General features: G+C 44.3%; 1 protein-coding gene across 2 annotated transcripts; it reads left to right on the forward strand.

Moving 5' to 3' along the window:
• The first annotated feature begins 14,640 nt into the window (after positions 1-14,640).
• Gstm4 (glutathione S-transferase mu 4) lies at positions 14,641-20,699 on the forward strand. 2 transcript variants are annotated; one of them, XM_021158559.3, is made up of 9 exons: positions 14,641-14,870; positions 15,076-15,151; positions 15,550-15,614; positions 15,900-15,981; positions 16,077-16,177; positions 17,092-17,187; positions 17,268-17,378; positions 18,327-18,428; positions 19,414-20,699. In XM_021158559.3, exons 1-8 carry the CDS (start codon positions 14,835-14,837, stop codon positions 18,414-18,416), a joined length of 657 nt encoding a protein of 218 aa, XP_021014218.1. In that variant the 5' UTR covers positions 14,641-14,834; the 3' UTR covers positions 18,417-18,428; positions 19,414-20,699. The 2 variants fall into 2 exon arrangements, with proteins under 2 accessions (XP_021014218.1, XP_021014217.1); XM_021158558.2 differs by lacking the exon at positions 19,414-20,699 and having other exon boundaries at positions 18,327-19,235.
• Positions 20,700-23,177: the final 2,478 nt, after the last annotated feature.

The following is a 23,177-nucleotide window of genomic DNA, read 5'->3' on the forward strand; positions in this document are numbered from 1 at the left end:
GAGAGAAATCGGGGGACACCCTGTGTTATTCTCTCTGGCCCCTACAGCAGAAGTTCTCTGCCCTCTTTGTGTTGTCTAATGTTTGGTGCACCAATCTGTTCACATGTCAATTCATGTGTGTTTTGTTTCGTTGTCTGAATGACTGAATGCTCTGTGTTTCATGTTGGAAAATAAAAATGGCTAAGACTTTATCTGCTGGTTCAGTGAAGCCCAAGAGTGGCCCACACTTTAGCCAAGAATCAAGCACAGCAGAACCACCTTGTCCTCTCTCATTCTTAACAAATCTGGATGGTAGCGGATGCAAAGAAGTTAAGACAAGTTGAGCAATTCTCTGGTGGGCAGGTACAGTTATAACCCCATGAGGGGAGGCAGCCATGATTTTAATTTCTCCCTCATAGTCATTATCTATAACACCTGGATAAATCTGCAGACCTTTTACAATAGAACTGCTTTGTCCTAAAAGAAATCCACAAGTTTCTGTAGGTAGAGGTCCAAAAACTCCTGTAGGCAGAGTTTGAACTCCCATTTCTGGGGTTAATACTGTGTGGGTGGTAGAACAGAGGTCCAATCCTGCCTTTCCTGGGGTTCCCCTGACAAGTTCAAAAACAGATTTCTTTGGCTGGGCAGCAGCTTCATGGGCCACATAACGGACGGCCCGGAATGTCTGACTTGGATTTATACACCCTAGCCCAATGGTTGCCCTTCCTGCATCAAGGACAAACTCATGGAACACGGCGGCTTGCCCACTCTCGGCACCTTTATTCTTAGGACAATCACTTTAAAAATGACCCAAACTTCCACACCTAAAACATGCATTATCCCCTCGTTTCTGTGAAAGCATTGCTTGTACTGTGGTGTACTTTGTTCCTTGCAAAGCTGTGGCGAAAGCCAAACCCTGATTACCTGATGGCCCAATCTCTGCACAAAGACGGATATATCCTGCTAGATCCATCTGTCCTTTGTGCGGTCGGATAACGGCATGACACCTTGCTTTAGCATTCTCAATAAATAATAATTTTAAAAGTTAGAGTAGCAGTGTTAGGAAAAAAGTCGATGTGAAATTGCTCTTCAGAAGTGATCTTAGTTAGGTGAGAGAGCCTCGTGACCATGGAGAGGGCTATGGCTGGACCTTGAGGTAAGAGATCAACTTGGACCTCTAGTGAACATCCCATCAGAGAGAGCATGGCAGAGCCTTCACAGAAAAGAGGGGAGGTCCGGTGGCCAGATCGAAAATGGTCCCGGTAGGCTCATGTATTTGAATACTTGTCTCCTGCACTCGGTGGCACTATCTGGGAAGGTTACAGTCTGGGTAGGAGGTGGAGCCTTGCTGGAAGGAATCAGTCAGTCACTAGGAGCAGGTTTTGTGTTTAGAGCCTTGTTCCACTTTGAATTTGCTTTTCTGTGCCCCATGCTTGCACTTGAAGATGTCCTCTCTCTATTCCTGTTGCCGGCTGTCATCGTTCCTCTGCCATTATGGATGCTCCTTCCACAACCAAATGCCGAAAATAAACTCGTTCATCCACAAGTTGCTTTTTGGTCATGGTATTTGATTATAGCAACAAAAAGTAACGAATTCAAGAAGCTCCCCTTTAAAACCTTTCTCAAGAAAGAGAAAGTGGGGCTGGAGAGGTGGCTCAGCGGGTAAGAGCACTGGCTGCTCTTCCAGTGGTCCTGAGTTCAAATCCCAGCAACCACATGGTGGCTCACAACCATCTGTAATGAGATCTGATATCCTCTTCTGGTGTATGCAGACAGAGCACTCACATATATTAAATAAATAAATAAATAAATACATCTGAAGAAGAAGGAAGCCAATCTGCTCTGACAGGCAGTCTGGAATTAGGGTGGTGGGAGACAATGTGGGTGGGGGGAACTACAACACAGGAGGTAGGGCTGGGCTATAAAACCTCAAAGCTGCTGGGCAGTGGTGGTACACGACTTTAATTCCACCACTCTGGAGGCAGAGGCACATGCATCTCTTATGAATTCGAGGACAGCCTGGTCTACAGAGTGAGTTCCAGGATAGCCAGGGCTATACAGAGAAACCCTATCTCAAAAAATCAAAACAAACAAAAATAAAAGTCTTAAAAACCTAAACAAAACAAACAAAAACAAAGCCATCAAACGCATCCCTGGTGGTGTGCTTCCTCTATAATGCTTCACCTTCTCAGACCAGAGCCAAGTGCTTAGGCATGTTGGGAGATGTATCTCATCCAACCTATAACAGACAGGCGTTACTAGAATGGGTTTGTCCTTAAAGTTTATTTCATTGAGCAGTTTGGAGCTCCCATAACAGGAATATTACGCCATACACAGAGGTAAGCAACAGGCTGAGTACTAATAAGGCTAGAGTAACTCAAGATAATTTTGGCTTTGGAGATGTACCAACCTTTCTGTTATGCAGAAAAGAACAACTCTCCATATTCAGTGATGCTATAGGTTTTACCAGGTGAGTTGTCTTGGAAGCTCTAACCCAAGCCTTTTGTTGCTTGATCTAAAACAATGATGGCCCTGCATACCTGCCATCCCAACAGTCCCAACACTGGGAGTGGGGGAAGAGGCAGGGTGCTCTGAAGTTTGAGGCCAGCCTGTGACTGCATAGTAAGACCCTGTCTCAAAACACACAGGAGTGAACCACCTTTGTGGGACTCCCTACCCTTGTGGATCATTGGCCATTTGGGACCACAAGGGAGATGGAGTGGAAAAGCTGAACAGAGGGTTCGGAAGCCCTGTGAATACAGACGGTAAACGACCACACCGGGACCCCTCGACAGTAGGCAGATCAACTTTACTTAGGGTGATTCAAGGCTTACGAAGTTTTTGGGGACTGATGGTAGGGACATCCAGGATGGGCAAAGGTCCATTGGGGGCTTAGGGGACCTGGAATGCCTCGTTAGCGTGGGGAAGCATTTCAGGAATCTCAGATGCTGGCTGAACACCTTTTGTCAGGAGAAGGGAAATTGATCCTATAAAGTAATTGAGGCTCCGTGACTTTCCTCAGGTAGAGGAGAGTCTGGGGCGTAGAATTCCCCAGACAAGGTCAGAGAAGGAAAAACTCTGTTAACAAAGGGAGTCCCCCATTACACGCTGAGCCTCAGAAGGCTATCAGGTCAATGGTAGTCTTTGACCTTTATTAGAATTTTCCCTCCCACCTTGAGGCTTTCTGTATAGTTAATGGTTGCTGGGGGGAGGGAGAGATATTTTGAGATATTTTCTTCAGTGGTGTTAGTTGCCCATACCCTTGTAAAGATCCCTTCATACATATTCCTCTTTGGATAATAAAAAACAAAAGGGAAAAGACAGTGCACGCCTTTAATCCCACATTCATGAGGCAGAGGCAGCAACAGATCTCTTAGTTTGAGGCCAGTCTGGTCTACCTAGTGAGTTCCAGGACAGCCAGGACTAAAGAAAAGATAAGAAAACAACAACAACAACAAAACAAACAAACAAACAAAACCTCAACTAAGAATAAACAAAGAAAAAAGAAAGAGAAACCAGAGCTTGGGTTCTAGACCACGGCTTACTGGTACAGCTTCTTCAACTGTGTGCGGCAATGCGTTCTTCCCTGCTACTGCCCATCTGTAAGAAGACAAAAAGCCTCAGCAAGTCACCACAGCCCACAGTACAGGCACTTGATCAAAGGGGTGGAATCCTTAAAAACTTCATCTTCCACAAATGCAGATGTATGAAAAAGAACATGCTCTCACTTACCGGGAAGTTTCAGCATTTTCACATGCACGGGCAGCGCTCACATAGAGTCAGTAAGTCACTGTGGTGGAACCGAACTTCCACAGAGTAAAATTCGCAAACAAAATGGGAAAGCTTGCCATGAATGAACTCTGGATGTCTTTGTAGAATCTATATTTCCAGGATTCAATATGATACAAACCTGAACTATATGGCTTAGCAAATTGCAAAAATTAGTGCTGACAAGTAGGTGAAGAGACCCTAGCTAAAAACGAAAAAGAGAAAGAAAGAAGGAAAGAAAGAAAGAAGAAAGCTGAGAAAGAAAGGAAGGAAGGAAGGAAGGAAGGAAGGAAGGAAGGAAGGAAGGAAGAGAAAGAAAGAGAGAGAGAGAGAAAGGAAGGAAGAAAGGGAGGAAAGGAGGAAGAGAGGGAGGGAGGGAGGGAGGGAAGAAGGAAGGAAGGAAGAGAGGGAGGGAGGGAGGGAGGGAGGGAGGAAAGAAGGAAGGAAGGAAGAAAGGAAGGAAGGAAGGAAGGAAGGAAGGAAGGAAGGAAGGAAGGAAGGAAGGAAGGAAGGAGGGAAAGAAGAAAGCAAGCAAGCACGAGGATCTGAAAAACGCTGGCTCAGGTGCTGGACTCCAAAGGCCAGGGATTCTGGAAGGCTGGTATCCAAGGCAGTAGCAACAGGCTTGGTCTCCACTTTCAGAGATAAGCTAGCTTTCTGTGTTTGTTCTTTTTAGCTGGGCATACTGGATGGTGCTGGTGGGAAAGGCTATTCAAAAGAGAGACACATGTCTGTACCACCACACCATTGAAATAATGAGCTTCAAGAAGTTAAAAATTTCCCATTAATCCCATGATGGAGGAAGGGAAAGCCTGAAGTCTTCATGCCAACCAAAGAAAGAACTTGCTTCCCATGATGAGATTTCACACAGTTTAACACTTGTCAGACCTCAGGCAGGACAGATCAGAGCCAAGAAATTGTGTGAGCGCTGGGTGGGACTAACCTCCCACATTGGTACCCCAAAGACCAACTCGAGTGTCACCTGACCTCATTATTTGTTCTTCTTTCCAACGTGATGGTGTTGAATAACTCTTCTTTCTACGCTTTTCAATATCACTTGTCTCTTTAATTGGTGTGTTGGGGACAGATGGCTCAGCCTACCTTGTTGGGACTGCCAGATCCCAGGCTCTGACCTAAGATCCGGTAACAGTACCACACTGAGATGTTATCTTCCCTGAATAGTCTGCTCAAACTCTCACACTAATCTCCTCGGGAAACACCTTCTAGGCAAGCCCAGAAAGTGCTTCACCACATTCTTAGGTTTTCCTTCCACCCAACAAGATGTGAACAGTACACAAATCCCAGACCGTGCTGATTCTCTCCGCTCAGGCTGGCTGGCTGCCTGTCTTAAGCTTTCGGGATTTCAGCATCTGGGATTTTAATCTTTTGAGGTTGTGATTTTTTTCAGGTTAGAAATTTTAATCTCTTGGGATTTCAACAGGTAAAATTACGGCATTTAAGAGCCAGTCTTTTAGGATTACAAGTTATTAGGTAGACACAAGAATTTGCTGTCTCTGGGGAGAAACGTGTCAGAAGGGGCAGTTTCAGTGGGAAGAGCTAGAGGGGCAAGTCAAATGAATGGCTGTGTGTGACTTGCCTGTGTGTCAGTCAAAGGCAAAGCCATCACCATTCAGGACTGGACAGGGCCTCCGGATTCCAGACAAATGAAACTAGGTTTTAGGAATTGGGGAGAGCCAAACCCATAGTTTGTTTTTTTTTTTTTTTTAATTTTAATCAATTTTACTCTGTCCTTATTTCTTAAAATGCAGTAACTTTTAGACATGATAACACATGTGTGTTTGTTTTAGCTTTACAGAAGGTTTGAGTAATGTGAGACACATTACTTGTGAGACACATGCTTGTAGAAAGATAGCTCAAGTACCAAGTTATGGTTAAAATAAACCCTTGGTGTGTTATGGGACATTATTGACTACAAATAATGCCATGTGTTCTTCAGAAAGCTGGAAGGAAAGGGTCCAGATGTTTTTAATTACAAAGAAATAATTAAGTATGAAATATATTTAACATGATTTAAACATTACATGATGTATAAACTTATCAAAAATAATGTGATACCTATTAATATGTGTAATTTTATGTATTAGTTAAAAATAAATGTAAAGGGGCTGGACATGTAGTTCAGTTGGTAGAGTGTTTGCCCTGCACGCCCTGGGTTTGATTCCCACTACCACATAAACTAAGTGTTGTGGTGCAGTACTATGAGCCCAGCATTCAGGAGATGCAGTCAGAAGGGTCAGGAGTTCAAGATCATCCAGGCTACATAGGGAGTTTGAGGGCAGCTTGGAATAACTAAGACACTGTCTCCAAAATAAGCTAAAAATTTTAAAAATAGCTCAAAAATTTAGAAAATTTTTTTTCCTCTTGGATTATTTTGTGTCTAGAGAAAATGAAAAAAAGATTGGTTATTCTAATTAAAGAAAATAATTAGGCTGGACAGTTATAATTGCACTGACTGCAGTAATTACACAGAGGCCCAGTTATGTGTGCAGAATGGGGGATGATTTTATGCTTGTTTAGAAAACTTATCACTAACTGATGATTTTAAAAACTTACTTTATTTAGCATGGCCAATAAATCAATTATATTTTAAATGTATATAGTTCAAGGCTTTAAAGCATGTTTTCCTGCGGAGTGGTGGGTGTTCTTGGTTTATTTGAGGTATCAACCTCTCATTGGGTATGAGATTCACAGATGTTTTCCCTACTCTGTTGGTTGCTTCCTGTACCTTGTAGAAGTTTTGTAGCTCGGTGTCACCCTCTTGGCCTCTGTTTTTACTTTTGCTGTCTGTGTGTCTGGTGTCATCTCCAAGAAGTCTTGCTTAGACCATTGTTTTCTTCTAAGGGTTTTATAGAATCAGGTCTCAAATTTCAACCTCAAGCCCAGTGTGACTTGACTTTTATGGATGGTCGAAGGTTTCCGACTGTAAAGCAGGGAATGAGGAAGGTTTGCTCTTTCACAAATGGTACTTACAATTAATTATATGTCTTTGTGCGTCTCTGTGTGGGTGTCTGCACAGGAGTGCAGGTATCGAAGAGGCCAGAGGTGTCAGATCCCTCTGGGGCCAGACTTTAAAGGCAGCCACAGTGAAAAGAAAGAAGAAAATGGTTGTGAGCCACTCACTTGGTGTGGGTGCTGGGAACTGAACTCAGGTTCCTGGGAAGAGCAGTATGTGCTTTTAACTGGTTCAAAATAGTATCTAATTTAAAAATTATGTGTACTTGTCTGTGGTTATAGGTATGTGAGTGCAGCAAGCCAAGAGAGGGTCTTGGATCTTGTAGGGCTGGGATTGTAAGCACTTGTGAGCCATCCAGTATAGGTGCTGGGAACCAAACTTGGGTTATATGTAAGACTAGTATGTGCTCTTAACCGGTGAATAACTTCTCCATCCTTAATTATTTGTTTTTGTTGGTACTAGGGATTGAACTCGGGGCTTTGCAGGTGCTAGGAAGGTGCTCTACCACTGAAGCATACACCCAGGTTTTCTATGAGTAAATTTGTAAATCAAGGTACATTTTCTTTTCTTTGCCCTGTGGGTGTCATTATCTCTTTTGCTTGCCTGGTTGCTGTGCCACAGCTTCTGGTGCTGTGTTGAGCAGGAACTGTGAGAGCTAACTAACATTGTTTGTCTTTGAGTAAGGGGCTGGAGGAATGGGTTAGTGGTTAAGAGCAGTGGCTGCTCTTGCAGGGGAGCCAGGTTGGATTTCCAGCACCCACATGGCACCTTAGAACTGCCTGTAACTCCAGGGCATCCAGTGCCCTTTCTTGACCTTCTTGGGCATCAAGCACATGGCACACAGATATGCATGCTCTTTGAGAAAAAAAATTCCCAGTTTTTACAGCCAATTATGATGTAAGCTTTTTATTATGTGGACGTGTCTAGTTGACATGTGGGTATAAACACAATAAAAAAACTTCTGTATTTATTTTTTGAGTTATTTAATCATGAGAGTGGTTGAATTCCACAAGACGACATTTCTGTATCTATTTAAATGATATGTGTTTTTTTTGTCTTTCATTCTGTTAACATGGCAAGACCAATGGATTGATTTGCATTTGTTGAACCATCTTTGCAAAGGACCAGAATTAGACATTTCTCCAAAGAAGACGTGAAAACGTTTAACAGATGTGCTAAAAGACTCTCAACATCAAACCCACAATTAACTATCATTTTACACCTGACTAGAGTAGCTACCTGCCCCAGTTCCCCATAACAAGTACAGAAACTAGAATGCTCATATACTGTTAGCAAAATAGAAAGTGGTAAAAACCCTATGAAAAACAGTATGGCAGTAGTTTAAAAAAAAAAAAAGAAACTACCACATGATTCCAATATTTCCATGTCCAGTGATATAAGCTGCTCCCAATTGAAATCAAGATCTCAAAGAGATACTGCTATTCTTCTCTTTATTGCTGCACAAAACCATGGCCAAGGCATGCAAACCACTTTAATGCTCATCAGTGGGTTAATGGATGGAGAAAATGTGGTCTCTTACATTGCCTTGATGAAGAGAGAAATTCTGCAACATGCAACAACATGGATAAACCAGGGAAGTGAAATGAACTATTCATAGGGAAACATATATTGCGTACTTGCACGTAGAGGAGATGTTTAACAAACAGGAACTTGTACAGACAGAGTAGTATGAGAATGGAGTCTGCCTGCGGCTACTGGAGCAGAAAATGCCAACTGCAATGGAATGGGTTCATCACCTCAGGGACTCAAGGGAAATATGTTCTATGTGTCCGCTATAGGATAATATGCCTGCAGATAACAGAACTACACTGTCTACTTAAAAACTTATCCAAAGCTTTTAGTAGGGCATGGTGGCACATTGTGTAATTCTAGCACTTGAGAGGCAGAGGCACAAAGAGGGAGACTGTGAGGCAGCCTGGGCTACCTACAGAGACCCTGTCTCAAATACAAAGAAAGTAAGCTTTAATATATCACGTATGTTTTTAGTTTATGTGTGAAAAATGACTGTAATCTGTCACAAATATAGTGTCTTAGTCAGGGTTTCTATTCCTGCACAAACATCATGACCAAGAAGCAAGTTGGGGAGGAAAGGGTTTATTCAGCTTTCACTTTCATATTGCTGTTCATCACCAAAGGAAGTCAGGACTGGAACTCAAGCAGGTCAGGAAGCAGGAGCTGATGCAGAGGCCATGGAGGGATGCTACTTACTGGCTTGCTTCCCTTGGCTTGCTCAGCTTGCTTAGCCTAGGAATGGAACCACCCACAATGGGCTGGGCCCTTCCACCCTTGATCACTAATTGAGAAAACGCTTACAGCTGAATCTCATGGAGGCGTTTCCTCAAGGGAGGCTCCTTTCTCTGTAATAACTCCAGCTTGTGTCAAGTGGATACACAAAACCAGCCAGTACACATAGCATGCTACAGGAGTGGATTTAGGATGCGGATTTTGCATGCTAAGTGACTTAGTTATTGTGCACCCAGGCTCCTAGAGCTTTTTCTCGTGGCATTGTTTTGTTAACTCTCCATGCTCTTCCTTTATTCTTAACTGTTTTTGTTATAAAGTCGCTTGGAGAGTCCTGACCTGGTTTTTATTTTCTCATGTTTTTAAATGTGGTGACAGAGGCTGGAGAGATGGCTCTGTGGTTAAGAGCACTGACTGCTATTTCAGAGGTCCTGAGTTCAATTTCCACCAACCGCATGGTGACTCACGACCATCTGTAATGGGACCTGATGCCCTCTTCTGGGGTGTTTGATAAATTTTTCTAAAAAAATGTGATGACGGAGGCTGGAGAGATGGCTTAGGGGTTAAGAGCATGCACTGCTCTTGCAGAGGACCTGAGTTTGGGTCCCAGCACTCACACTGGGTGGCTCCCAACCTCCTGTAACTCCAGCTACAGAGAAGATCTGATGCTTCTGGCCTCCGGGGCCACTTGCAGTTGTGCTCACAGACACATATTTTTAAAAAAATCTTTAAATAAGTTAGCGTAGACCTAAATTCACCCTTAAAATATAGACCACTCTGGAATGAAATCACTTCTGGTATCCAAAATCATTGTGAAGTTCTGTCAACATTGAATGCATTGGAAATGTAGAGGTTTCTGGCTTTGGCAAGAATTATAGAACTGTAGTTACAGATCCAAACGAAACGTTGAAGCCCTTTGTGTGCTTGCACCTTGTGCCCCAGCTCTCAGGAACATGAGGCAGAATATTGTCAGGGGGGTGATATCAGCTTGGGCATAATAGTGAGTTCCGGCATGGTCTAGGCTGTAGTGTGAGACACTGTTTCGACAAAACAAACCTAAGACTAAAACAAAACTCACAGTCAAAACAACAATAACAAACACCCCCCAAACCAAACAACCCCTTCCAAAAAGAAACCCCAAACCTATAAAACAATAATTAGACTTTTAGCTTTAATACAATTTAAATACATATCTGTTGAGCATGGGATCTAGAACTTCAGAGAAGAGCTTTAGGCAAGCAGCGTGCTCAACACAGCAACGGTAACTAAGACTCTAAGACTCTAATCACCTGGAAAAGGCAGGCTTTGGAGGAATTTGAAGAGATTGCTTCTAATTATTACAAATAAGTGACTCCAAAAAAAAAAAAAAAAAGTGGGGGGGGGGCTGGAGAGATGGCTCAGCAGGTAAAAGCACCGACTGTTCTTTCAGAGGTCCTGAGTTCAAATCCCAGCAACCACATGGTGGCTCACAACCATCTGTAATGAGATCTGATGCCCTCTTCTGGTGTGTCTGAAGACAGCGACAGTATACTCAAATAAATAAATCTTAAAAAAAAAAAAAAGGGCAGAAAACCAGGAAGCTGTGAGTGCTCATTTCCTGGTCAGGATGTCTGCTCATAGTATCAAGGTGATTTCAAAGGTAGCTGAGCAAAAGTGTCTCATGGCACATAAATCAGCAGCAATAACAAACCAACATCGGTGCTGTGACTTCACAGATGTAACCAAAGAGGTTTTGAAAACTATGTCTTCCTGCCAGATGTGTGCTGCTAAGCAGTGTAGTGTGCGATGTGGAACAGAGCCAAGATCTTGGAGACCCTGCCAACCTCTAAATGGATGGACTGCCTCCCACAGTGGATTGGGAATGTGCTCTGATGACTTCCCAGCTTCCTTCTCCATGCAGAGCAAATTGAAGCTTTTCCTTTCTTGTATTACTTTAACTGTGGAATATATATATATATATATATATATATATATATATATATTCATTTTCAGGGGAAAAATAGAACTACTAAAATTGTAAAACTAAACAAACCAAGCCCCCTTTCCCCCTTAGCTTAACACTTTACCAGTGGCTTTAATGAATACCAGATCAGTCCCTTCCAGGCCTGGGGATGACCTCCTGAGGAGTTAATAAGATGCTGGCCCATGTGTTTGAAAGTTTTACCTCCAATCTTAGACGCTATGTAATTATGATGAACTTCAATCAAGGAGTGTAAGAGAGTCACTTAGCACCGACAATGCTATCAAGAGGTACTAGCTTCAATGTCAAACTCCCTAGCTATTGTCTATAGCATGAAACTAGTTTTAAAGGCCTGAGAAGAATTTTCCTTTAGTCAACATAAGAAGGATTTTGTGAAACTAAAATATTTATCCAAAGGTTAGTATTGATCAGCTTGAAAAGTACATATTCACTCCAAAGCACTAAGCGCCCATTCTATCGGAAATGGTTTTGTTTGCTTTTGTTTCTTTTGAGACAGGGTTTCTTTGTGTAGCACTGGCTGTCTTGGAACTCATTCTGTAGATGGGTTGGCCTCGAACTCATACAAATCCGTTTGCTTCTGCCTTCTGAGTTCTGGGATTAAAGATGCGTGCCTCCACCACTCAGTGGAAATTAAAAAAAAAGATTTATTAATCATTCTCCATGTATGTATGTATGTATGTATGTATGTATTGCATGTGTGCAAGTGCTCATGGAATCCAGAAGGGGTGTGGGTCAGGAGGTAGTGAGCTACCTGATGTAGGTGATGGAAAACAAACCCAGGTCCTCTGCAAGAGCACTAAGTGTTCTTAATTGCTGAGTCATCTTGCCAGCCAACCATAGAAATCTTAAAATGAGATCCCTGGGAGTCCTCTAGAAGATGCTGAGTCACAGTTAGACAGCTTCCATGTCAGACACTGGTAAATATTAACATTCAGATCCAGAGCCCTTTCCTGCCCATTAGTCCTTCTCTTCTTTCCACTTTGAAGCTCTCAAGTCGAAAGCGTGATTTCTCCCATCTTGATCCTTCTATGTCTGACCCCAGGTACTCTCCACCTGTCACTTAAGAGTCTCTAATACTTCCCTGCCCTTCTCCCAGATCACTGCTGCAGTGGTGGATCTGGATCTGAAGGTTGCTAACTTATGACCCTCACATGACTCTGACAACAAAAATTTCACAGCTGCTTTAAAAAAAAAAAAAAGTCAGAAGGGAACTTCCCTTTAAGAGGTCCCTCCGGTAGTTACCTTCGCTCATGGTCTGGATTCCAGTCTCCAGTCTTGCAAAACTTTTGGGTCCTCCTGAGGTCACTACAAGCCTATCAGCAAGGCCAATCAACTATAATTTATTTTGGGGTCACTCAGGCTGCCACAGCTGTTTGCTTTCTTCAGGGCTATCTAAACCTGTCTAGCAGGAACTGTTTAAATTCTATTCAATAAGTCTATCTTGTATGGAGGTATTAAATAGTCAAAAATAAGTTGTTGTTGTTGTTTTAAGCAACAAGACAAAACAAAAACAAGAACCCAACGCCCAGAACTTTGTTCATCTTGAGACACAAAGAGAGTCACTCTTATGATAACAAAGGATGCTCATGCCTCTGGAGCCATGTGATTTCCACCATGTCTCTAGTGACATGAGGCTGACACCTTCTCCTGTACACTAACTTACTCTGATTTCAACTAGTCCTTAAAGTGTTCCAGATATTTAAAATTATCTGCCAAGAAATCATGCTTATGCAAGGATAACTAGATAACCCTTTCAAAATGAGGCAAACACAGATAATTTGGGAGAACTCCCAGGAGGGTTACTGGATTCCTTTTTATAAATGATCACTTCCATAGTGGGACTGGGACAAAAATACATACAGCAAAAATTGGTAGAAGGAACTCTGTGAGTTCCAGGGCAGCCTGGGCTACATAATGAGGCCCCCTAATCTCTCTTTTTTTTTTTAAAGATTTATTTATTTATTTATTATATGTAAGTACACTGTAGCTGTCTTCAGACACTCCAGAAGAGGGCGCCAGATCTCGTTGCGGATGGTTGTGAGCCACCATGTGGTTGCTGGGATTTGAACTCTGGACCTTCGGAAGAGCAGTCGGGTGCTCTTACCCACTGAGCCATCTCACCAGCCCGAGGCCCCCTAATCTCAAACACCAAAAATCAAAGAGACAAACACATTGAGAGATATGTAGAAATAGTTCTATGCTTGATAAGGAGTAGGGAAGTCAGAAGACAAGCAAGGGAAATGGCAAGTTAAGCAATGCAATAAACCAACATGCAAAATATGTGCTTTGTCACAGCAGTAGAAAAGCCACTAAGACAAGTACACAATTAAGGATTACAGGGCCATGTGTGGTGACACACGCCTTTAATTTCAGCACTCAGGGGCAGAGACAGGTGGATCTCTGTGAATTCAAGGCCAGCCTGGTCTATACAGTGAGTTCTAGGACATCTGGGGATATGTAGAGAGTGACTCATCCTTGTCTCCGAGAAACAACAACAAAAACCAAACAAAAACTTGCCCCCCAACACCCCCCAAGCCCCCAAAACACCACCATCATCAACCAAAAAAACCAAAAAAAACAGATTACAGCTGTGTGTTATCTTAGGTCATAGAAGTTTATTACATGGAAAATCCAAGACAAGTATTTCTTCTTACATCATTCTCTTATAGGAAGGCTAAACAGACAGACAGGGTACATAGTAGATTAGCAAGCTTAAGGGACTTCAAGATGTATTATTAACTCTTGCTGTGAGGTCCAGTGAAAGTCCCATTCTCTTAGAATGTAAGAGATATTTTTGTCACAATGCATTGCCACAGTACATTCTTAACATTAGTAAGAATTGTAAGTATGGTCACCTGCCACTTTAGCACATAGTAGTTAAAGATGGACCCTGTATACTCAGGAAGAATTATAATGGAGCTTAACATTCTTATTTGATGATCTTGTAGAAGTCTTAATGCAATAACAAAATGCAGTGAGTGTACAAAATGAGAGCCCACTTCCCTAAGCCCCCCTCCGCAGACTACAGTCTTTGGACACATACGACAACCAATGTTGTGTGAAACAGTGTGCCTTGCTATGAACAGCAGCTATTGAGAACTCAGCCATATCTTTCTTGATTGCATTTGCTATAAACTAATCCTGAGTTGTCACATGCTGACCCTGTGTACCCTCGGACATTTCAGAAGTCTTAGGTCTGTGTAAGTACACACTAAGACGGTCACTCAATAGAGAAAGCTGCCTCTGTCTTTGGGTAATACAAACAGACATCCTGAGCATGTATGAAACTTCAAATTTTCCATTTTCCACCCTTTTTTTGAGTCAGGGGTTTATCTGTGATAGCAATAATCTCTTTGAATTCAGATGAGGAACTTCTGAACAGAAAGACTGTTCTCTGCCAGACGGAAAAACATCACCTGGGGAACACTGTCATCAGCAGAGCCCCGCAGAAGTCTGTCTTGTTTGACAGCAGGCATGAAGTGCTTAATTAGCACTTCCGGGTTGGGGACTCCCCTACTGGCCTGACCCTCCCACAGGCCGAAGACAACTTGGAAGAAGGCAGAGCGGTCTGGCAAAGGCAGGGAGTTACTAGAGCTCTGCATCTGCGCACGGGGCAGGACGATTGGGCGGAACTGCAGGCGGGATCGCTTATTACGCTTTCCGGTTTGTTGGGGGCGGAGCTCAGTAATTTGGCTTCTGTAGGTGACTGTCAGGGGAAAAGCTGTAGAGCAGGGTGTGTGTTGCGGGGCAGAGTCTGGAGGGGCAGGATCACGCCGGGCACCAGCTCTGCCCAGGTGCCCGAGGGCACTAGGATAAAGTCAAAGCTGCTCACACGGGAGGCCGGTGGACTCAGTCTCAGGCACCAGCATCATGCCTATGACACTGGGTTACTGGGACATCCGTGGGGTGAGCAACCACCTGATGAGTGGGAAGGATTGCAGGGCTAGGAGGCGAGCTGGGGGGTGAGGATGGGGTGGGGCGAGAGGAATCCCTTGCTTGTCTGGCTCAGGGTCTTGCACACATGTCCTTACTGGTTTGTGCGCCCGTGTATATGCACTTGGAGGAGGTGAAGTCACACAGAAGTCCCCCGCCCCCATTCCTATCTTTTCAGCTAGCTCACGCTATTCGGCTGCTTCTAGAATACACAGGCTCAAGCTATGAGGAGAAGAGATACACCATGGGAGATGGTAATGCTATTTGTCGGTCAGACGTCTCCTGTCCATTGGCGCCTAGCAATTGGTGCCTAGCAATTGGTGCCTGCATTACATTACACGCCTCCCGCACTACGGGGCTCCCCCAGATGGACTTAGAATCTGCCTCTTTCAGTAAGCCCCAGAGAGCTGGGCTTGACCTTCCTTCCTCCTGGAAGTGAAGGGGTGGGTCCCCCTCATGTTGAAATTAGGTCACATTCCCCATCAAGACTTGCCTATTCTTTGTAGTTCCAAGCACTCTTTATTCCTGAAACCTTCAGGGATAAAGGCTCACTGTGTGAGGTTACAGATCCTTGTCTTAGGGGGTTGGGTCCCTGAAATAGGTGTGTTGGACACTGGGCTGATTTCTCTTTATGCAATCTCATCAATCACAGCTCCTGACTATGACCGAAGCCAGTGGCTGAGTGAGAAGTTCAAACTGGGCCTGGACTTCCCCAATGTAGGTAGAGGGGGACGGGGAGGTTTGGGGAAGTCATCTCACCTCCTCGCCTGGCGGAGGGGCTTGGAGTCAATGCTTCCTTCTGTTCACTTGCTTCTGTTCCTGGTGGCTGCACAGTGTTTCTGAGATGGGCTGTGTCCTAGCTTTTCCATTCAGTGTGCAGTGTGTTCGTGGGGGGCTTCCCATGCTAGCCATGATGAACGCCAGACCACATGTCAGTCCTAATCCAGAGAAGGAAGGCTGGGACCTCACATCCTGTCTGACCATCCTTTATTGTCCAAGCAGTTGCCTTACTTAATTGATGGGTCACACAAGATCACGCAGAGCAATGCCATCCTGCGATACATTGCCCGCAAGCACAACATGTGTGAGTGGGGCGTCTGCAGGGTGGGGTGGGGGACAACCTACTTGGCTTGGCTGGTGTGAGGTGTTGAAGATGCGTCTGTGCTGTGTGTGCTGCAGGTGGGGAGACAGAGGAAGAGAAGATTCGAGTGGACATTTTGGAGAACCAGGCTATGGATGTCTCCAATCAGCTGGCTCGAGTCTGTTACAGCCCAGACTTTGTGAGTCTCATCTATCTCCCTTCCTGGGCTGGACCAGGCAGCGTTGGGGTCAGGAGTCAGCTCCCTCAGATTCCCAATCTGCACAGATCTTATTTACCTTTGGAATTTCTTAGCCTCTTACCCTCCAGGATGTTTCATGTATTGTCATCAGCTGTCCCCATGACACTGAACTATCAAATGAATGCTCTTACTTAGGCCCCACCTATTTTAGGCTGCAGTCCAGACTTCCCAGAGTGGACATTAAGTTCCTAGATAGTGAAGTTGTGTTTTCCAAGTGTTTTCTACCTGTGTCCTCTGCCATAGGCCCTCTACCAGCTAGTTCATATCTTTGTTGGTCACGAAATACAGGAATATCCCATGGATTAGAAAAAGAAGTCCAAGATGAGAGACTGTTACAGAACCCTTTCCAGCCTCTCAGAGTGCTTCTGTTCACACCCCCTGGAGCCAGCATATTCCTTAAGTAGCACAGGGTCAGCCTGAAGGATTTTCTCTCCTTTTCTGCTTCAGATTCTCCTCAATTTATGGGGAAAACTCAAGTATATTTCATTCTTCTGGACCCATTGTGTGGACTCTCATCTCCTCTGAGTATTTTAGTTCTTGATTCTTTGATGCTGCCTGGCATTGGTACCTGCCAGGTGCTCAGGGTATCCAGCCATGTAGGCATCAAGAATGATGATGCCCCACTGTGGGCAGTCTTATTCTTCCCTGGCCTTCCACTGCATTTGAAGGGTGGGGTGGGCTACCGAGGAGTCTAGTAAGTAAGTACTCATATGTTAAATCGAAACCTGGACTGTGACTGAGTCTCCATCTTAGTGGAGACGGCTGCCCACTCCTGGCTATTTAGGGCCATGCATGATACTGAAGGGACAGTCCTTCTTCAGAACTTACATGGTGACAGCTGTTTTCTGCCGCAGGAGAAACTGAAGGTGGAATACTTGGAGCAGCTCCCTGGAATGGTGAAACTCTTCTCACAGTTCCTGGGCCAGCGGACATGGTTTGTTGGTGAAAAGGTAAAGGGGGAAAAGTTGAGCATTGTCATTCTCCTCGGGGACAGAATTCTATGCCATCTCTCATTCGTGGCCCTTTGCAGATTACTTTTGTAGATTTCCTGGCTTATGATATCTTGGACCTGCACCTTATATTCGAACCCACATGCCTGGACGGTTTCCCAAACCTGAAGGACTTTGTGACCCGCTTTGAGGTGATGCCCTGGTCCTACTTCCCCTTGGCTGTCAACTTTGCCTTGATGTTTTCTTGGGCTGAGGATAAGAATCAGGAATTGAGCAATTGCTTTCTGCCAGTGTCAGTGCCGAGCACCCTACATCTGTTGATCAGGCTTATAGTGATCAGCGTTCCTCCGTGGTGGAGGGGACTATCAGTCCCATTGCTTGGCTAAGGAAATGTGAAACTGTGGAGTTATACTTGCTCAGGGCTTCAGCACGAGCAGAGCTGTGCCAGGGTCTCCCGTGACTTCCCTTGCATACAGGCAGCTCTGGACCTCATTGACGTCTTTAGAGATATTCTAGGGGCTCATGCTCCTGCTAGAAGGCCAACAGTGTATGTAACTGCCAATGCACCTAGTCCATGCCTGTATGGAGGCTGGAGATGGGATTGGATGAAGCTCAGTACCAGGTGCAGAAGTGTGGCTTTCTCCTTAGGGAATGATTAGAGTGAGCCTGGCTTTTCTTTTCTGATCTATCTGTATCTATAAACTTTGACCCTGGTTTTGCAGAGTCACTGGATGAGATAGGGGTTATCTTTGAAACATGCCTCTTTGTCCTGCTAGACTGATTCATGCTCAGTGTGCAAACCCAGGCAAGATGTGTGCAAGAGGAGCATGTCTGTGTAGACACAGGGGTGTGCAAGAGGAGCATGTCTGTGTAGACACAGGGGTGTGCAAGAGGAGCATGTCTGTGTAGACACAGGGGTGTGCAAGAGGAGCATGTCTGTGTAGACACAGCATGTCTGTGTAGACACAAGGGTCCCTTGGGGAGGTCAGGAAGGGAGTGGGCCAAGAGAGTACAAAATTTGAGAGACAGAGGCCAGGCTAATCCCAGATGGGTGCAGTGTGGGCAGGAGGAAGCTGTTTAACCTCTCTGGCTCTGAGCAAATCTTAGTGTTTGGTTTTCTGTTTTTCTTTAACTCTCAGGGACTGAAGAGGATCTCTGCTTACATGAAGACCAGCCGCTTCCTCCGAACACCCCTATATACAAGGGTGGCCACTTGGGGCAATAAGTAGAGCCTTGACTGGGTAGGAAGTGGGAACCGGGGGGTTTTGAACTTCCTGTAGCCCTAGTGCTGCTTTCTGTCCATCTCCTTCCTGACCCCAGAGTGTCAAAGGTCCTCTTTTCTTTCATCCAGTCCCTGCCCTTTCAAACCCTCTAAAGCCTAGGCTCCTAGTTTTCCTTTAGCAAAATGCCCTTCTAGCATGACTGTATCCCGTGCCCACTTGATGGTCTTGCCTGCCAGCTGCTGTGCTATTGTGAAGAGTTGGGACTCTCCATCAGTGCTCAGCCTGGGGCTCCCCATGCTTGTTTGGAGACTAGAGATGCCTGGTGTGTGAATTTGGTCTCTGCACAGCTCTTTTGGGTCCCTCCTGTAAAGCCTGAACCACACTGGCTCTGGCTGTCGCACTGCCAGCTTTTACTGCTATCCCCAGTGCCTGCCTAGTGACCTGAGCAGAGGCTGAGTTCACAGGAATTTTAGTTGGATAGGCAGGGGTTTGGCCCTTCCTAGCCCCACATGTTTGTTTCTCAGGAGGCAGCTGCAGAAGGCTCTGTGGATCTCAAAGGGAGCTTAGATTTCCTTTATGCTAGCAGCACTGACCTGTCATGCAGGTCTCAGTAGTGAGGATCCAGGCTGATAGGAGTCCCCAGCAGTAAGCCAGGATCCTCTCTGCCCACTGTGCTATGGCTGCCTTATATATCTATATGTCTCCAGGATCCTGTCTCTGATGTCTTCAGAGTATCCTGTCTTGGTCACCAGGGATGGGGGTCATCTTGGTTAATCCCTTCTCTTTGTGAGCCCCTGTGAAATAAATTTCTTCATGCTTTCGTAATTTCAGATGTCTTTTCCTACCATTTATGTCAGCAATACTTTGGATAGGTATAGAACTGTAGAGTGAACTTTCCATTTCAGATGGCCTCACCCCTTTCAGAAATGCAGTGTTTCTGGTGAGAAGTATCCAGTCACTCTGACTAGGATTCTTTTGTATGTGTTTGACTTTGATACTTCAGATGGCCACCTTTGTCTTGAGATCCCCAAGGCAAAGCCATTGTCAGGATCTGTACCGGGCCTGGTGCTTCTCCACACCCTCTCCGAGCCTCTCTGAGCCTCTCCCACTCAGATTTAAAATACAGTTGCTTTGGGTAAACGGTGCTGCCACCAAGAGTCAAAGGCCATTGAACAAAAACCACACCAGTCATGAACAATCCTCTTTTGAGTTGTTGGTTGTCCAAAAGACTCCCAGAACATTCCAGGCTATTGCTTCCTCCGAGAAGTGGGAGACAAGCCTGTATTGCTGAAGACACTGTGTGCTTCAGACAGGACCCAGAGGCTCTTAAGCTGGATCTGACTTGAAACCCTTCTCCTGGAGGACTAACATTCATGGTGCCAAAGGAGGGAGGCAACCCGTAACCCTTCTTAACTATCATGCCTATGAACCACAGCAATGACCAGCATGTCACAATAACCCTTACTTTGATGGTGACCAACAGTTCCTGAGTTGGACTTAAGGCTTGCTGAACAAGAGGAAAAACCTGCCTGGAATAGGGCACCTAGCCAACTGCCCAGGGCTAGTGAAGCCATAGATCTTAGAGGAGAGCACACAGCTACCACTTTGCTAAACCAGCCTAATCCTGAAATACATTCCAACGACTTGTCCTTATAGCTACAGATCAGTGTAGATGGAGAGCATTACAGAAAACCATAACCAACCTATGGAACCTAGTCCCAGCTGATAGCATCTTCAGCTCAACTCCTACCTAAGGCTCAGCGATCACTCCAGAAGAGTGGGTGAAAGACTGCTAAGGGCCAGAGGACCAAGGAGTTTGCTGTGAGACTGTGTCTGTAGGAATGTCAGAAGTCTCATGAAGTCTCACCACCATGGCTGCCTAAACATGAGCTGAACAAGGACAACACCAACAGAGACATAAAGTGGGCGGTGGGAAAGCTCATGAGGCCTCACCCAACTCTAGACAAAGAACTACAGGTGACTAAGGAATGCTGGGAGCGGCAGACGCAGTCTTCTCCAGGGAAGAACTCTCTTGTTAGTTGCCCAATACCAATGATCAGCCCTGAAAACATACATACAACTGACATGTAGACTAAATAAGTTGTATTTGTGTGTTTGGAATATATAATATATACACACACACATATATATATATATGCAACATAGAATTTATATGTGCAACAGTTAATGAAAAAAGAGGTCTATGGGAGGGTCTGGAGGGAGGAAAGGGAAGGAGAAAATGATGCAATTATAATCTGAAAAATAAAAAATAATTAAAAATTAAAATAAAGCTAATTTCAATATTTTTTATGTCTTACCGGTTGGGGTACATTGTGTGAAGGTGTGTCTCTGTGTGTTCAGTTGCTAATTCAATAAAGATTTTGTTCAAAAACTATAGCCAGAAATACATCTCCAGCCGGGCATGGTGGCGCACGCTTTTAATCCCAGTACTCGGGAGGCAGAGGCAGGCAGATTTCTGAGTTCGAGGCCAGCCTGGTCTACAAAGTGAGTTCCAGGACAGCCAGGGCTACACAGAGAAACCCTGTCTCGAAAAACCAAAAAAAAAAAAAAAAAAGTCTCCAAAAATGACTTAAGACTTGCATAGGCATTTCCCCAAAGTGAACAGCCAGTCACTAAGCCCATGGAATCATGACAAACACTATGAGTTGGCAGAACAGTGTCTAAATCCTGCATAATCCTAGATTATTTCCTGCAGAATGGTTCACCTCCAATGGGGGACAGGAGTTGGTGAATTTTGTCAGATCCAGTCCTTCATCTGCATGATATTCTCCTGAAGTGATTTAAAATTACACCTACAGTGAACATTAGGAGATTCCAAGGTTTCTAACAGCATCACGAGCCCTCTCGATGTACCAAAACGAGTAGTTTAGTTTGTAGGCAGGTATTTTACTCACTCCAGACTCCCCTCTAATTTTTGTGGATACCTACTTCTTTGTGCAGGTGAGTGTAGTCTCTGTACACTCTGTCTGTCATCTCAGTGTTATTAGATGTGTGGATTTCATTAATTTAAAAGCTTCTAACCAGCATCTCTCAACCGTTTCCCCTGGCTTTAGTCCTTTTATTTGAATAAATCACTGAGTAAATACTTCAAGGTAAAACTAAACATTTAGTACTCTATATGAGATTATCTTGTGCTCTTCAGATATAAAAATTTAAATTTTGCTGACAGCAGTAAATCATATACATAGGCACCAACAATTTCAGTCATTTCCTTCCTTCTTTCCTTCCTTCCTTTCTTCCTTTCGTTCTTTCTTTGTTTTTTCAAGCCCTGGCTATCCTGGAACTCACCTGGTTGGCTAGGCTGGTCTCAGACTCACAGACCCCTTCCCCCATCTCCCCCCCCCCCGACTGCGGGGACTAAAGGTGTGTGCCACCACACCTAGCTCGATTTCATCATTTCATAATGCTTTGTAACATTTGCATGGCCACTTTGTACATTGCTCAGGCATGTTTTCACCTGAGGAATTAATGTCTGGTAATCTCTCTGATTAAAACTCCTTATTCATTTCCTAACCATTGCCCAGTCATTTCCTGGAGAAAGTTGAAAGACTATGATGCTGTCCATGCCTTGGTTTCCTTAGGGATGTTGTAACTGTGCTGTTTTAGGTTACCTAGCACATAAGGTGAGAGCTAATCTTATGTAAATATCACATAGGCTCCAGTATGTCATCTCTCCTTACTTCCAGCAAAGCTTACTTAGTATTTGAGTAGAGGAGGTAGGTAGGGCTCACAAAGCCTGGGTAAAGCTCACCAGTAGGAGGGGCACCAGGTACTCACAGAGCCTGGGCAATTCTAACACAGAAGGGTGAATTTTTCTCTCTTGGTTTACCAGGACATTTCATCTTCTCCTGTCATGGACTATAGGTCCTTTACTCTAAAACTTGGCAGAGCTTTACAGCCTTGCCCTCCATCTATCTGCCCCTTCAACTTGAAGGAATCATGCCACCAATTCCCATGCTTTGAATTGCAGAGATGATGAAACTTCCCTGCGCCACAACCTTTTCACCCATGTCCAATCATAAGTTACTCATATCTAATCTATTACTATCTATTTGCTCTGTATGGAGAACCTTGATAATATATAGCAAACAAACACAAACATTAATTACAACAATGAAAGAATAAATCTACAAAGAAATAAAACATAAAACACTACAGCACTTCCATTTGGCGGGGGCAGGGGAAGCTTTTCTATTTGGAACAGATTGGATGAAGGTTTAGAGGTAAGATATCTTTATCTATTCTAGTAAATCTCTCAGTTCATTATGAGTGATTTGGAGGGAGTCCAAAGGGAAAATCAGCCTGCTCATTTTGCTCAGTTCTTTGGTAAGAGGCTATCCAGGAGGCTTGCAAGGCTGGGCAGGCATTAGAAAGGAGTTACTGCTATGGTGACCCCATAGTTGCTGTCCTTGACCCTTGGTAGCCATTATGTGCTTTTATATTTAATTCTTGTCCTTCCCTGTGTGCCATATGTTTATGTTCTTTCTTTTTTTTCAAGGTTTATTTATTTTTATTTTATGAATATGAATGTTTTGCCTGCATGTACTATGTGCCCCACATGAGTGCAGAAGCCCACAGAGGCCAGAAGTGGGCATCAGATCCTCTGGAACTGGAATTATGGCTGATTACAAGGTGCCATGTTGGGTGCTGGGAACTAAACTCAGGTCCTCTGTGAGAGCAGCAGGTGATCTTAACTGCTGAGCCATCTCTCCAACCTAGGATTTCTTAGGAGTTGTAAAAGAAATG

The sequence above is a fragment of the Mus caroli genome, unplaced genomic scaffold (assembly GCF_978045245.1).
Source record: "Mus caroli unplaced genomic scaffold, Mus_caroli_1 scaffold_3, whole genome shotgun sequence".
Taxonomy (NCBI): Eukaryota; Metazoa; Chordata; class Mammalia; order Rodentia; family Muridae; genus Mus; species Mus caroli.